The following is a 14,834-nucleotide window of genomic DNA, read 5'->3' on the forward strand; positions in this document are numbered from 1 at the left end:
AGGAGACTCTCTTTCCCGAATATATAGTTTCTTAATTTTTACTTAAAAAGCCAATTACCTTTTATGCCAGCTGAAAAGGCAGATAAAAATGTTTTGCCATCTTTCAAGATGATCTTACCAAGTATACTACCCAGTGGGACATGTACCTTTTATAATTTATATTTTATCTAATAACATGAAACTGTACAAAATATTATCTCTAATTAGTCAGATATATTTTCATTTTTATAACACTAATATTATCACTAGTAGTAGTAGTAGTAAGTAGCAGTATAAAAGAGACACTCCTCTGAGTGTTTTATCTTTGTAAGATAATACGTTTAGTTTAATATATCTACTCTGTCTTTTTCCTTAAAATCACTGCTACTACAATTCATATTAATTGTTTGGATCAGGACCTATTCTGACTCCTACTTTGGTTCTTTTCTCATTCTCCACCATTTCTCCCCTGGGCATTGTTTCTATGGGGCTCGGTCTAGCCCTAGAAGTTGGAGCCAAACATTCTAATTTTAGAATAAAATGACATCAAATGTCTGGATGGTCGATATCCTCCATCATTATTATAACTTTCCTCTCAGTTATTTAATTTGTATTAAAATCTTTTAATTTAAACCCCATTTGTATCCTCCTTTGTTATGAAAATTAAATCAATTAATACTTGCAAGTACTAATGTAAATATTCTCAACTATCTACAACTATCTAGTGAAGAAGCCAGATCAGTACGTGCATAGTCTTCTGTTCCCTACAGTTCATTGTGTTTCATTTTCTTTCTTTCTTTTTTTTTTTTTTTTCTTTTTCAGGCCAAACTTGCGGCATATGGAGGTTCCCAGGCTAGGGGTGGAATCAGAGCTACAGTCGCTGGCCTATACCACAGCCATAGCAATGCGGGATCCAAGCTATGTCCATGACCTACATCACAGCTCACAGCAACGCCAGATCCTTAACCCACTGAGCAAGGCCAGGGATCGAATTCGCATTCTCATGGATCCCAGTCAGGTTCCTTAACCACTGAGCCATGAAGGGAACTCCAGTTCATTATGTTTTTATTTAACTTTGAATAGTCTGAATTACTGCCATGCAGTTGTTAAAGATGAAAACAGTGTGACATTCCTGCTGTAGTGCAACAGGTTAAGGATCTGGCATTGTCTCTGCAGAGGCATAGTTTCAATCTCCTGCCCCCCTGCAGTGAACTAAGAATCCTGCCTTGCCGCAGCTGTTGCATAGGTTGCAGTTGTTCCCTGACCTGGAAACTTCCATATGCTGCAGATGTGGCCAAAAAAAAAGATAACGGTGTTTTACTACTATGCATCTTATACACTTGGAGTGAAGAGATAATATGCTGGGAGATAGGTAAAACCACAGGTTCAGCATGGCTGGTCTTCCTGGCATGAGCTAAGGGACTCCAAAGTAGATTGTAGACTTCATGAAGGTGAGCATTTTTGTCTGTTTTATTCACTATTGTATCCCCAATGTTCCAGCACAGTGCCTGGCACATAGTAGGTTAAATTTTTATTGAATTAATTAAATGTTTGAATAAATGAAAAGCTTAGAAAAAAACAACTTCATATTAAAAAAAGCTTGAAAATATTAGTAACTGGAACATCATGTTTACATTCAGATTTTAAGTTAAAAACATAAGCTGCTCCAAATTGTAGTCCCAGGTGTCAGAAATACCTTTCTCCTCTGCTATCCTTTTTTTTTTTTTTTTTTTTGAGAAAATCTGGGTGAAAAAGTTGAGGTGTTATTCTAAATCAATAATTTTACATTGAAAACAAAGAAATTCTTTTTTTTCTTTTGGTCGGTCATTTAAATTTTCAATGTACAATGTACATAGAATGCAAAAAGTTCCTAATTATACTCAAATCCACAAATTCATATGCCCTTTAATCAGCTTAAAAATATCGTAAATTGGAGTTCCCATTGTGGATCAGCATTAACAAAACTGACTAGTATCCATGAGGATATGGGTTCAATCCATGGCCTCTCTCAGTGGATTAAGGATCCGATGTTGCCTTGAGCTGTGGTGTAGGTCACAGACTCAGCTCGGATCTGGCATTGCTGTAGCTGTGGCCTAGGCCAGCAGCTGCTGCTCTGATTTGACCCCTAGCCTGAGAACTTCCATATGCCACCGATGTGGCCCTAAAAAGACAAAAAACAAAAACAAAAACAAAACTTAAATTTATGGAAGGCTAGAGAGTACTTTATAAAAATTTCAGTGTTCAGTGATCTTTAGAACCACTAACTATAATTACTTTGGTTCAGGATTTATTGTAAAACTATAGTAATCTGTACAGTCTGTGGCACTGGAGTAAGGATAAACATATAGATTAATAAATGGAACAGAAGGTTCAGAAATAGGACTACATGTATATGGTCAATTGATATTGAACAAAGATGTAAAGGTTATTCAGTGGAAGAAAAGTAGAACAACCAAAAATTCATATGCAAGAAGAAATGAGCTGCAACCCAGACAAGAAGAGGAAAAACACTAAGGTGATTCCTCGTTTCTCTCTTTTCCATCCTCCAATCTCTAGCGGCTCCTACTGGTGGAAACTATCATAGATCCAGCTATGAAAGAAATTTTATTTCCAGAGCCTAAACTTAGCATCAGAAAACAAATTAGAGAAAGTAAGAATGTGATACCAAAAGACAACATATAAATGACATTTTTTGTTTATCCCACTTTTAATAATACTAAGATTAATCATTAACTTCAGGTGGTTTCAGCCTAATCTATTATCATGTTCTCAATGTTTCATTCCATGGTTTTATCATCCATTGGTTATTGTCATCTACATTTGTTATTCCATTTGGAGTTACAGCAATTTTCTGATTTTAGCACCGTTGTGCACTTATTATATGGAATTCTATAAAGAAGAATGTGGATCACTATTTGGTTATCCTAGAGTTTGTAAGAGAAAGGCAGGAAAAATCTTGACTATTCTTCTTTATCAATTTTCAGTTGGTGACCTAACAACCTCCAAAGATGACCAATGAGTTGGTTGCTTTTGTTAGTATTAGAAACTCAGAACTTTTGCTTATATATCTGAAGAGTTTTTTAATCCATCACAGGCATTATTCTGATATTCAGATTTGTCTCATCTTAGGTCAGTGGGAAACTTCATAGTATTGTTTTATATATTTTTATTTATTCTGGGTTATTCTTGAAAAAATGTCAAGTATGTCCAATTTAATTTCCCCCCCTCATTTGACTTTAAATCTCTCAGATCTTGGAAGAAATTTGCAAGTTATTTTTCACTTTCCCACTTAGTAAGCCGCTAATAAACACTTGAATTGTCCACTATTGAGCCACCTTATGGAAACATTCCTAAGTGGTCTCTCAACAGTGCAAACATTTTTAAAAGCCAATTTTAATTACAGAATTTAATCAAGTTATTCAACTCTAACCAAATCTTCAAGTCCAGTCTTGAAATTTTCAGTATGATATGTGCTGCTTAGGGGAAAAAATAAATAAAAAGGAAATCACAATGCAAAAAGTAAATAGAATAGAATTATGCAATTTAGAAAGGAAGAACTTTAAGATTTTAAATCCATGTGTTTTTCTAAAATAAAGGAACATAACTTTTTTTCCTAAAATGGATTCAGTTTAGACTTTACTCTTGTAACAATGACCATCACTATAGAGTGAGAGAGCAACTACGGAATAAAATATGGATTTTGGTACTCACCTTCTTAGGAAAGCCTCTTTTCCCCCAGAAAGAGTTAATAGTCCTTTGGTCTACATTAATATTGTTGTTTATTTATATGTAGGTTAAGAAATAGGTAAATTTCAGCACCTCCAACCAGATGCCCAGGCCAAAACTCGGGGAGATTTCCTAGGCTTCTCCTTCTCCTCTGAGGTGCAACTGATATGACCTCTTAAGATCTCTCCAATCCTTGCCCTCTTTTCTTTCCATCCACTAGTGTAATTTACACTTTCAGCTTAACTGAACTCCTGTATGTCTCCAGTCTTTAACTTCAGTTTGCACATTACCATTAAAGTAATCTTTCTACAAATGGGTTATTTCACAGCCTTTTTTTTTTTTTTTCTTTTTCTTTTTAGATCTGTATCAGTGGCATATGGAGGTTCCCAGGCTAGGGGTCAAATCAGAGCTGTAGCTGCCAGCCTACGCCACAGCCACAGCAAGTCCAGATCCTTAACCCACTGAGCGAGGCCAGGAATCAAACCTGCAACCTCATAGATCCTAGTCAGATTCTTTTCCACTGTGCCACAACGGGAATTCCTATTTCACAGCTCTTGATTAAAATCCTTAAACAGCTCCTCTTTACCTTAAGGGAAAAAAAGCCAAATTTCTTAACCTGGACTATAAGACTTTTCATGATCTGGCCTCTATATAACTTTCTGCCTTCTTCTTTCCTGGCTCCTGTCATTCCCAGACCCCCTCACATTCCATTCTCAATGATCCAGCAATGAACAACTGGCAGAATGGACTGCACTAGGCAGTAAGGCCTTTCTGCACTTGAACATAGATCTTATTTTACTTAGAAACTTCTTCTCTTTCTTCAAATAGTTAATACAGATTCATCCTTCCAAAGTCAGCCCTGATATTACCACCTCTGGGAAGCCTTGCCTGATCTCCCTCAGCTGCCTCCATAGTCCTGTGTGGTTCCATGGTAGATGGCCTATCACCACAGTGCTCACTACACTATATGACATTTACTATCTTTCATGAGCATCTATATATCTATATATCTATATCTACCTATCTATCTATCTATCTATCTATCTATCTATCTATCTATCTATCTATCTATAGATAGTCTTTTTAGGGCCGCACCTGAGGCATATGGAAGTTCCCAGGCCAGGGGTTGAATTGGAGCTTCAGCTGCTGGCCTACACCACATCCACAGCAACACGGGATCTGAGCAACCTACACCACAGCTCATGGCAACACTGGATCCTTAACCCACTGAGCAAGGCCAGGGATCAAACCCTTGTCCTCTTGGATACTAGTCAGGTTTGTTGCAACTGAGCCATGACAGGAACTCAATCCTCATATATTTAATCTTATCCCTAGCACACAGCACCATGTTTTGAGTATTCCCTCAGCGAATGCTGAGAGAATAAACAAATAATTGCATAATGTTAACCCAGCATTTTCAAAACACATTTTTTCAGAGTAATTTTACCTATTATACTACCACCAAAAATAGAGTTTCCTGTTGTTCCACATCCTTTCAAATGCTTAATATTCTTAGATACAAATTTAAAATATTGTGGAGGGTGGGTCTTTAGTGATATCTCATCCTAGTTTTCAATGTCATTAATATGCTAATAGATATAGTATTAAGGAAAGTCCCCCCCCCACCTCTACTTATTAATATTTCCTGAAACAGCAAATGCAAAGGCTCTGCAGTTAGACTTTTTCAAGGAATGGTAAAAAAGCCAGTGACTGTGGAGCAAGAGGCAGAACCATAGTCAAGATCTTGGAATGATCCCATCATTCGTTCTCAAGTTTTGCTATTCATGTGAAAACCCAGTGTGCTTGTTAAAATTGGACATTCTTGGACTTCCCGTGTGGCTCACAACATTACTTGGCATTGCTTCTACAGTGGCGGTGGCTGGACCCCTAGCTCGGGAACGTCTATATGCCGCAGGCCACTTGTTTAAAAAAAAATTTTTTTTTTAAATAATAAAAAATAAAAAAATTAAATTCAACATTCTTGGGTTGCATGCCCCAGAAATTCTGATTCAGTAGTTCAGAACTCGGGCCCTAATATCTGTATTTAAAATAAGCTTGTCAAGTAATTCTGACCCAGTTTGCTTATGGTCTACAGAATAAGAAACACTGTTTAGAGAATTAGGTTTTTTCCTAAATGAGCACAGTATTACATATTACAATGTCATTTAAGAGATTGCTTTTCCTATAATCCGGTTAAAACGTTAAAACTGTGATTTTCTCTCTTCATGGGTACGTGCAGCAGCATGTTACAAAATTAAAATTAAGCCCATTTGGAGATGTTTAAGATAACCTTACAGTAAGCGAAGGCCTTTGATCATGTTGCAAAACCAAGAGTAATTATGTGGAAGTGGTATGGTGAAAGAGCATTGGTGCTGCTTTCAGAAGTGGTGGATTTGAGATTCCGGCTGTGTCATTTTAGGCAAATCCCTTAACTTGCATGAATTTCTATTCTCATCTAAAGTTAGTATAATACCTATCCTACTAACCTTGAAAACCTGTATAACCATCAAAATGAAGAGTGGCAGGGCACTAATACAAAAGTAAGATCTAATCATTGTTACAGGAATGATCATTGTTTTTGATTGACACACATGAGTTAAAGAAATAACATTTAGACTCGGGGGCATTTATTTCGTAGAATAATCTCAGCAGCTTCCTACTAAAAAACTGTGAAAGCATTTTACCATTTGCAAAGAAAGTCTCAAGTGACATGACCATGGGTACAAAATCAATTTAGAGACAAGACCAGGATTCTAGTGTTCTGATTACTATCCCAGGTCACTCCCCACCATACTTTCCTCATTTGTCTTTCTCATTTTGTATTATAATCCATAGGCCAAATGATTCTGGCACACACCTGAGACTGAGAACCACTGCTTTACTGCATTTGGTGTAGTGGTGGGGTGGTAATCATTGCCTTTATCTTTTATTACACTTATTTGATAAACAGCTTTATTGAGGTATTACTTACATACCATACAAATCACCAATCTAAACTGTACAATTCAATGGTTTTTAATACACAGAGTTGTGCAGTTATCACCACAATCAATTCCTCATTTTCACACCCATCCACCCCCGCCACCGCCCCAGTACTCATTCTCTATTCTTCTTTTCCCTCAACCACTGCCAAACACTAATTTACATTCTGTATGGATTTGCCTGGTTAAGACCGTTCCTATAATTGGAATTACACAACACGTAACATTTTATGATCTTCTTTCACTTAGCAATTTTCAAGGAGTACCTAATTGTTTTAAAATTAGCAGTGTAACAATAGATAGTTTAGAAATAAACCAGAAGGGAAAAAAATCACCCATAATTCCATCCTAATACAATCAACAGCATACTTTTTTTTTTTCTCTTCTGCGGCTGCACTTTCATCTCACTGGAAAAAAGATGGAGGGTGACCCTCCCCGCCACCGGGCTCTCCACGCCCCCCCCGCCCATCTCCACCCGGCGCCTTGATGACGTCACTATTTCGAGCCTCAGACCACCCCCCCCCACCGCCCTCCCTCCCTGTCGCGGTGGCTTTGACAGAACGCGATGGCGGCGTCCGGGTCTGCGGGAGTGCCGGCGGCTGTGTCGGGAAAGCAAGAGTTTTACCAGCTTCTGAAGAACCTGATCAATCCAAGCTGTATGGTGCGGAGGCAGGCAGAGGAAATCTATGAAAATATCCCAGGTCTGTGTAAGACTACATTCCTCTTAGATGCCGTCAGAAATAGAAGAGCAGGTTTTGAGGTGAGACAAATGGCTGCCGCACTGCTACGACGGCTTTTGTCATCTGGGTTTGAGGAAGTCTATCCAAATCTGCCTTCTGATGTTCAGAGGGACGTCAAGATTGAACTAATACTGGCCGTTAAGTTAGAAACACATGCTAGCATGAGGAAAAAACTTTGTGATATTTTTGCAGTGCTGGCGAGGAATTTGATAGATGAGGATGGCACTAACCACTGGCCGGAAGGTCTGAAGTTCCTTATTGATTCAATCCACTCTAAAAATGTTGTTCTATGGGAAGTTGCACTTCACGTTTTTTGGCACTTTCCTGGAATTTTTGGGAACCAAGAACGGCATGATTTGGATATCATCAAACGGTTGTTGGACCAGTGTATTCAAGATCAAGAACATCCAGCAATCAGGACATTATCTGCTAGAGCTGCAGCTGCATTTGTACTTGCTAATGAGAATAATATTGCTCTTTTCAAAGACTTTGCAGACTTGCTTCCTGGAATCTTACAGGCTGTGAATGATTCATGCTACCAGGATGATGATTCAGTGCTAGAGTCCCTTGTTGAGATTGCAGATACTGTACCTAAATATTTGGGTCCTTATTTAGAAGATACTCTTCAATTGAGTCTAAAGTTATGTGGAGACTCCAGACTTAGTAATCTGCAACGCCAGCTGGCTCTTGAAGTGATAGTGACTTTATCTGAAACTGCAACCCCAATGTTGAAAAAACATACAAATATTATTGCACAGGCAATTCCTCATATATTAGCAATGATGGTTGATCTTCAAGATGATGAGGACTGGGTAAATGCTGATGAAATGGAAGAAGATGATTTTGACAGCAATGCAGTTGCTGCTGAGAGTGCACTAGATAGACTGGCTTGTGGGCTCGGTGGAAAACTTGTTTTACCAATGACTAAGGAGCATATCATGCAGATGCTTCAGAGCCCTGACTGGAAATATCGACATGCTGGATTAATGGCCTTATCTGCTATTGGAGAAGGATGCCATCAGCAAATGGAATCAATTCTAGATGAAACAGTTAACTCTGTTTTGCTTTTTCTTCAGGATCCTCATCCAAGGGTGAGGGCTGCAGCCTGTACTACACTTGGACAGATGGCTACAGATTTTGCACCTAACTTCCAAAAGAAATTCCATGAGACGGTGATTGCTGCTCTGTTGCGTACCATGGAAAATCAAGGTAATCAGCGTGTACAGTCACATGCAGCTTCTGCACTTATTATTTTTATTGAAGACTGTCCCAAATCATTGCTTGTCCTATATTTGGATAGTATGGTGAGAAATCTACATTCCATCTTGGTGATTAAACTTCAAGAGTTGATTCGCAATGGAACTAAGTTGGCTTTGGAACAGCTTGTGACAACCATTGCCTCAGTTGCAGATACAATAGAAGAAAAATTTGTTCCATATTATGATATATTTATGCCCTCACTGAAGCATATTGTTGAGCTTGCTGTTCAAAAGGAACTCAAGCTTCTGAAAGGAAAAACTATTGAATGCATTAGCCATGTTGGTCTTGCTGTTGGGAAGGAAAAATTTATGCAAGATGCATCAAATGTGATGCAACTATTGTTGAAGACACAATCAGACTTAAATAATATGGAAGATGATGACCCTCAGACCTCTTACATGATTCCCGCATGGGCTAGAATGTGTAAAATTCTTGGAAATGATTTTCAACAGTACCTTCCACTAGTTATTGAGCCTCTTATTAAGACTGCTTCAGCTAAACCTGATGTTGCTCTCTTAGACACACAAGATGTGGAGAATATGAGTGATGATGATGGATGGCAATTTGTAAATCTTGGAGACCAGCAAAGTTTTGGAATTAAAACTTCAGGGCTTGAAGCAAAAGCAACTGCTTGCCAGATGTTGGTTTATTATGCTAAGGAGTTAAGGGAAGGATTTGTGGGATATACAGAACAAGTTGTAAAACTGATGGTTCCTTTACTGAAATTTTATTTCCATGACAACGTTCGAGTGGCAGCAGCAGAGTCCATGCCTTTTCTTCTGGAATGTGCACGAATTCGTGGCCCAGAGTATCTTTCACAGATGTGGCAGTTCATATGTGATCCCTTAATCAAGGCTATTGGGACTGAACCTGATACAGATGTACTCTCAGAAATAATGAATTCTTTTGCAAAGTCCATTGAAGTAATGGGAGATGGGTGCCTTAATGATGAACACTTGGAAGAGCTGGGAGAAATACTAAAAGCGAAACTTGAAGGGCACTTTAAAAACCAAGAATTGAGACAGGTTAAAAGACGGGAAGAAAACTACGACCAACAAGTTGAAATGTCTCTGCAAGATGAGGATGAATGTGATGTTTATATTCTGACCAAAGTATCAGATATTTTGCACTCATTATTTAGTACTTATAAAGAAAAGATTTTACCATGGTTTGAACAGCTGCTTCCATTAATTGTAAATCTAATTTGTTCTAACAGGCCATGGCCAGACAGACAGTGGGGATTGTGCATATTTGATGATATCATAGAACACTGCAGTCCAACCTCATTTAAATACGTGGAACATTTTCGGTGGCCAATGCTGCTAAATATGCGAGACAACAACCCTGAAGTCAGGCAAGCTGCTGCTTATGGCCTGGGTGTTATGGCGCAGTTTGGTGGAGATGATTATCGTTCTTTATGTTCTGAAGCTGTTCCGCTGCTGGTAAAAGTTATTAAGTGTGCAAACTCCAAAACCAAAAAAAATGTCATTGCTACAGAGAACTGTATCTCAGCAGTAGGGAAGATTTTGAGGTTTAAGCCTAACTGTGTAAATGTAGATGAAGTTCTTCCACACTGGTTATCATGGCTTCCATTGCATGAGGATAAAGAGGAAGCTATTCAGACTTTGAGTTTTCTCTGTGACTTAATTGAAAGTAACCACCCGGTTGTACTTGGTCCAAATAATTCTAATCTTCCAAAAATAATCAGTATAATTGCAGAAGGGAAAATTAATGAGACTATTAACTATGAAGAGCCTTGTGCCAAACGCCTAGCTAATGTTGTGCGTCAGGTACAGACTTCTGAAGAATTATGGTTGGAATGCATTTCCCAACTTGATAATGAGCAGCAGGAGGCCTTAGAGGAGTTGCTAAATTTTGCTTGAAGCACTTTACTATTATTTGAATATTCTCTACAATAAAAGTAACTCAAAATAAGTGCTATGAGTGGATTCCATTATGATTGAGAACACTGTTCTCCCCTTGCAAAGCCACTTATGTACCTTCCTCATGTTTCTCCAGAATTAGTCAGTGTTACAGCTTCTGTTCACCTTGCATGTTTTATCTCTTAAACACAAGCCTGGGTGATAACCTGTTCTTCTGTTGTCTTAGAATGTCTGTCACATTTCATCTAGTTGATGTGAAGTATATAAATTGTTGCTGTTTTATCTGAGTTACTGATGCTGGGCAAGCAGTATATTTGGTATCAAGATGTCATGCTGCCTACCACAAGATACTAAGAGCTCACAGATATGGGATAGGAGAACTTCCACAACAATCATCTTTGGAATTGTGTGTGAAGAATATAGTGGTGGGCTAATTCCTCCTTGATAATACTCCTAATATTCATAGTAACAGAAGGATGCTGAAATTGGAAGAGTTTTGAGATATCACAGTGGATGTGTGCAGTGTTCTCTTATATATGAACTTTGTAATAACGCCCTCCTGAGACTCAGTGAGGTGTATCCATATTCTAGTTCCCAAGGTGTCCAGAGAGTTAGAATTTTAAAATCTTAGTCAGGCTGGCCTCTCTCTCTCTTTTTTTAAAAGTTATCCAGGCTTCTAAGAACCATGGTTACTGAAAAGGGTGTCCTGGTATATCTAACATTGGTAGCATGTAACATACTGCAACACAGTGTTTGACAAATGGTAAATAATATTTATGGGAGTCGTCAATATTATGTGTTTGAGCAGAATATTGCATTGTATATGTATGCCATTTTCCCCCACAAAGCAGTTCAACAAGAAGAAAAGCCCTGATTGAAATTGGGGCTTAAATAGATTTCTACTTTGGAGAAGTTCTTAATAGATTGTATGGTAGCATTCTAATAGGAGTGTTCTATTGTGATAATGAAAGGGAAGCAAAATTAATTTTATCTTTAAACAGGAAAAAGAAAACAGTTTTAAGACAGTCATTTAGAAGTAGGTGTGCATTGTGAGAAAACAGTTCTATAAATCTAGGGTTAATTACATTAATTGGAATGTTGGTCTTTAATGTCAGGCTTCTTGTAGGATAGGAAAAAATCTTTCTATTCAACAAGTTATTGATCCAAAATTTAAGAACAAATACATCTGTCATGATTTACTGGGGCTACTGTGAGTAGTATGTATGTAAAGTATTTAGTAAATATTTAAGACCTAATAAGTGCTTAATAAATGGTAGCTGTATTGTGTTGGTGTTTTTATCTCTGCTGTGTTCTTTTTTGTGGTTTTTGGAATTCCTTTTGCATTAGAATCTCCCTGTTTCACCTCCTTCCAGTTCATGAGCAGGCCATCTAGGCCAGTGTAGACAGAGATAAGAAGTTGAGATTTTAGATGTTAATTCCTGTCCATTCCCTACAATTATTTATTGTTAATGAGGGAAAAAAGAAAAGGACATTAGGTGCAGTATACTCACAATTTTAAGATAAATTTTTAGGAGTTCCTGTCGTGGCTCAGTGGAAACGAATCTGACTAGCGTCCATGAGGACGCAGGTTCGATCCCTATCCTCACTCAGTGGGTTAAGGATCATGGCATTGCCATAAGCTGTGGTGTAGGTTGCAGACGAAGCTCAGATCCCGAGTTGCTGTGGCTTCGGTGTAGCCAGCAGCTACAGCTCTGATTGGACTCCTAGCCTGGGAACCTCCATATGCTGTGGGTCTGGCCCTAAAAAAGAAAAAGAAAGAAAAAAAAAAAGATAAATTTTTAAAGTGTAGATGAATAAATAGAAAAATCCCACCACAAATTATTATAGAGTTTTTGTCTGGATTGTGGGATTAAAAGGCAGTTTTTCTTTTCATTTATGTTTTCTAATTTACCTACAACCAATATATTCTGTGTATAACTTTTTTAAGTCCAAAAAGCTGATCATACTTTCTTTTTCTTTTTTTTTTTTTTTTTGGTCTTTTTAGGGCGGCACCTGTGGCATATGGAGTTTCCCAGGCTAGTGATCTAATCAGAGCTGTTACTGCCAGCCTATGCCATAGCCACAGCCACGGAGGATCTGAGCCTGGTCTGTGAACTACACCACAGCTCACAGCAACGCCGGATCCTTAACCCACTGATCGAGGCCAGGGATGGAACCCGCAAACTCATGGTTCCTAGTCGGTTTCGTTTCTGCTGTGCCACTACAGGAACTCCATAGTCATACTTTCATAATAGCTAAGATCATAGTCACCTTGGCCTCTCCATGACCTATAGCTGAGGTTCCTTCAACTCACCTGCACCACCTTATTTTAATTAGTATCCCTTAATTAAGAAGCCCTTCATCAACATTTTTTAGCAATTCCCAACACTCTTGTGAATGAAGAATTGAAAAATCTGCCAGATGACTTGGAATTAGGGACCTGAAAAATTATGAACTATTCAGACCTAGACCTGAATTTTGGCAAACTATTTTTTTACCTAAGCATCAGTTCTCCATCTGTGAAACGGGCATAATACTTAGCTCATAGGATTGTGAGAATTAAAGGAGGTAATGAATATAAAGCGCTTAGTGGCACAGGGTTCAATATATGCAAGCTAATATCTGAGTCATTAAATAGGGTTGGTAGCTAAAGAGAAGAGGGGATATTTACTGGGGTAGGATGGGTCCAGATTTCTTGGGCTTTGTCAAAGGAAATTGAGGGAGGTCCAGTCAGACACATTTTTGGTTGCCATTCCAAGACTGGTTTCTGCCTTTGTTTTTAAGCTGAGGTACATTTATGGGCACTGAGAAGAGAGGATGCTATAAATGTCTAATAAATTACAAATGACTGCTGAGAGGAAACCTTGAAAACTAGATAAGGTGTGTGTGTAGGGGAGGGTGTCAGTACCCTAAAACCTCAAAAGTGTTCCACTTAGCCATTTTACCTAAGACTGCTATTTAACTTCGGCCCCCTCCCAAAAAAAAAAAACACCTTAAGTTTTCAAGTTTGTCAGTGCCTTAAAGGCCCACATTAACGGCAAGTAAACATTAACGGCAAGTAAACAATCTCAAAGAGTCAGTTTATCTCTAGTTACACAGCTTTTACTTTTATTATTTTATTTTTATGTCTTTTTGCCTTTTCCAGAGCGGCATATGGAGGTTCCCAGGCTAGGGGTCTAATCCGAGCTGTAGCCCTGGCCTACGCCAGAGCCAGAGCAACGAGGGATCCGAGCCGCGTCTGCGACCTACACCACAGCTCACCGCAACGCGGAATCCTTAAGCCACTGAGCAATGCCAGGGATCGAACCTGCAATGTCATGGTTCCTAGTCAGGTTCGTTAACCACTGCCACAACGGGAACTCTCAGCTTTTACTTTTAAAATGCTTGCTTTCTAGTTTCGATTTTGTTAATTTCAGGCTAAAAGCAGCAGCATTCTTATAAGTAATATGCGTGTCTTTAAAATAGAACACGAAAAGCCATTCATATCTGCCTTATGGAATAGTTCCTTTGTCCTCACTTGAAGGAATATATAAAATAATGGAATGATGAGTCACTTTTTAGGCAGTCCCCAAACAGTAATTTTTAAGTGTGTAGTAAGATTGTAAGGTCATGCTAACGTCTTGCTCTTTAATGCTACACAGCTTAGATTTGAAATATGTGAAGACTGTTCTAGTCCCAAAAGTTTTTAGAAAGAGGTTCCATTTCCTTCCTTTTCTCTTAGCAGATATCAAGAATCGAGAGGGTGGAAAAATTTTTTTAACTTTAACGCAAAACGTAGGATTAATATCCAAAATGGGGAGTTATTTTTAAGACCTGGGGACAAGAGTTTTCAGAAACTCGAGTTCTGCAGATCATCTCCTTTTCTTTTGGATGTGAGCATATATTTATATTTCAGTTAGTCGAGTCCTTGAACCTCCTTTCTAAACTTTTCAAAATTCTAGTTTAAAAAACCGGCAGAGAGAACACACTCCCCCTTATCCTTTTACAGCCGGATTAGGATTTACGTTTCATGTCTTCTTACTATTCATTTTCCATCACCGAAGGTTACCTAGCAAGATCCTTCAGGATTAACTTTTTAATTTGGAGCGCTAAAAAGTTTCGCAAAAGAAATAACCCTCTCCGAACCACCTGCTTTTAAAACATTCCGGAGCTGGCCAGCAAAGCTGCGCAGGCGCTTTGCTTCCCCCTCTACTCTGCCCATTACAGTCGTCTACAAAATGATGACATCATTAGTCCGCGCAACCTACCAAGCCTCAGGCCCTATA

At 38.5% G+C, this 14,834-nt stretch overlaps 2 protein-coding genes across 10 annotated transcripts in view; both read left to right on the forward strand.

Annotated features, from left to right (window-relative positions):
- Positions 1-11,868, forward strand: part of RANBP6 (RAN binding protein 6) — a 305,681-nt gene extending 293,813 nt beyond the window's left edge. For 6 of the 9 annotated variants that reach the window (XM_084986188.1, XM_084986158.1, XM_084986169.1 and 3 more), the window contains one exon: positions 8,503-11,868. In XM_084986188.1, coding sequence (XP_084842314.1) covers positions 8,551-10,569 — 2,019 coding nt within the window. In that variant the 5' untranslated portion in view covers positions 8,503-8,550 and the 3' untranslated portion in view covers positions 10,570-11,868. Of the gene's footprint in view, positions 1-7,231 lie in introns of those variants that run through there. The other 3 variants (XM_005660115.4, XM_005660116.4, XM_021063932.2) reach the window with 3 other exon arrangements.
- The window catches only part of BRD10 (bromodomain containing 10), a 120,269-nt gene continuing 110,963 nt past the window's right edge, over positions 5,529-14,834 (forward strand). Inside the window, exon 1 of the mRNA XM_084986103.1 lies at positions 5,529-5,574. The gene's annotated coding sequence lies outside the window, so the exon portion shown is untranslated. The remainder of the gene's footprint in view (positions 5,575-14,834) is intronic.

This window comes from Sus scrofa, chromosome 1, assembly GCF_054392235.1.
Source record: "Sus scrofa isolate SSC_HxYL_T2T_F1_AM1 chromosome 1, Sscrofa_HxYL_maternal_Yorkshire_Landrace_v2.0, whole genome shotgun sequence".
Classification (NCBI taxonomy): Eukaryota; Metazoa; Chordata; class Mammalia; order Artiodactyla; family Suidae; genus Sus; species Sus scrofa.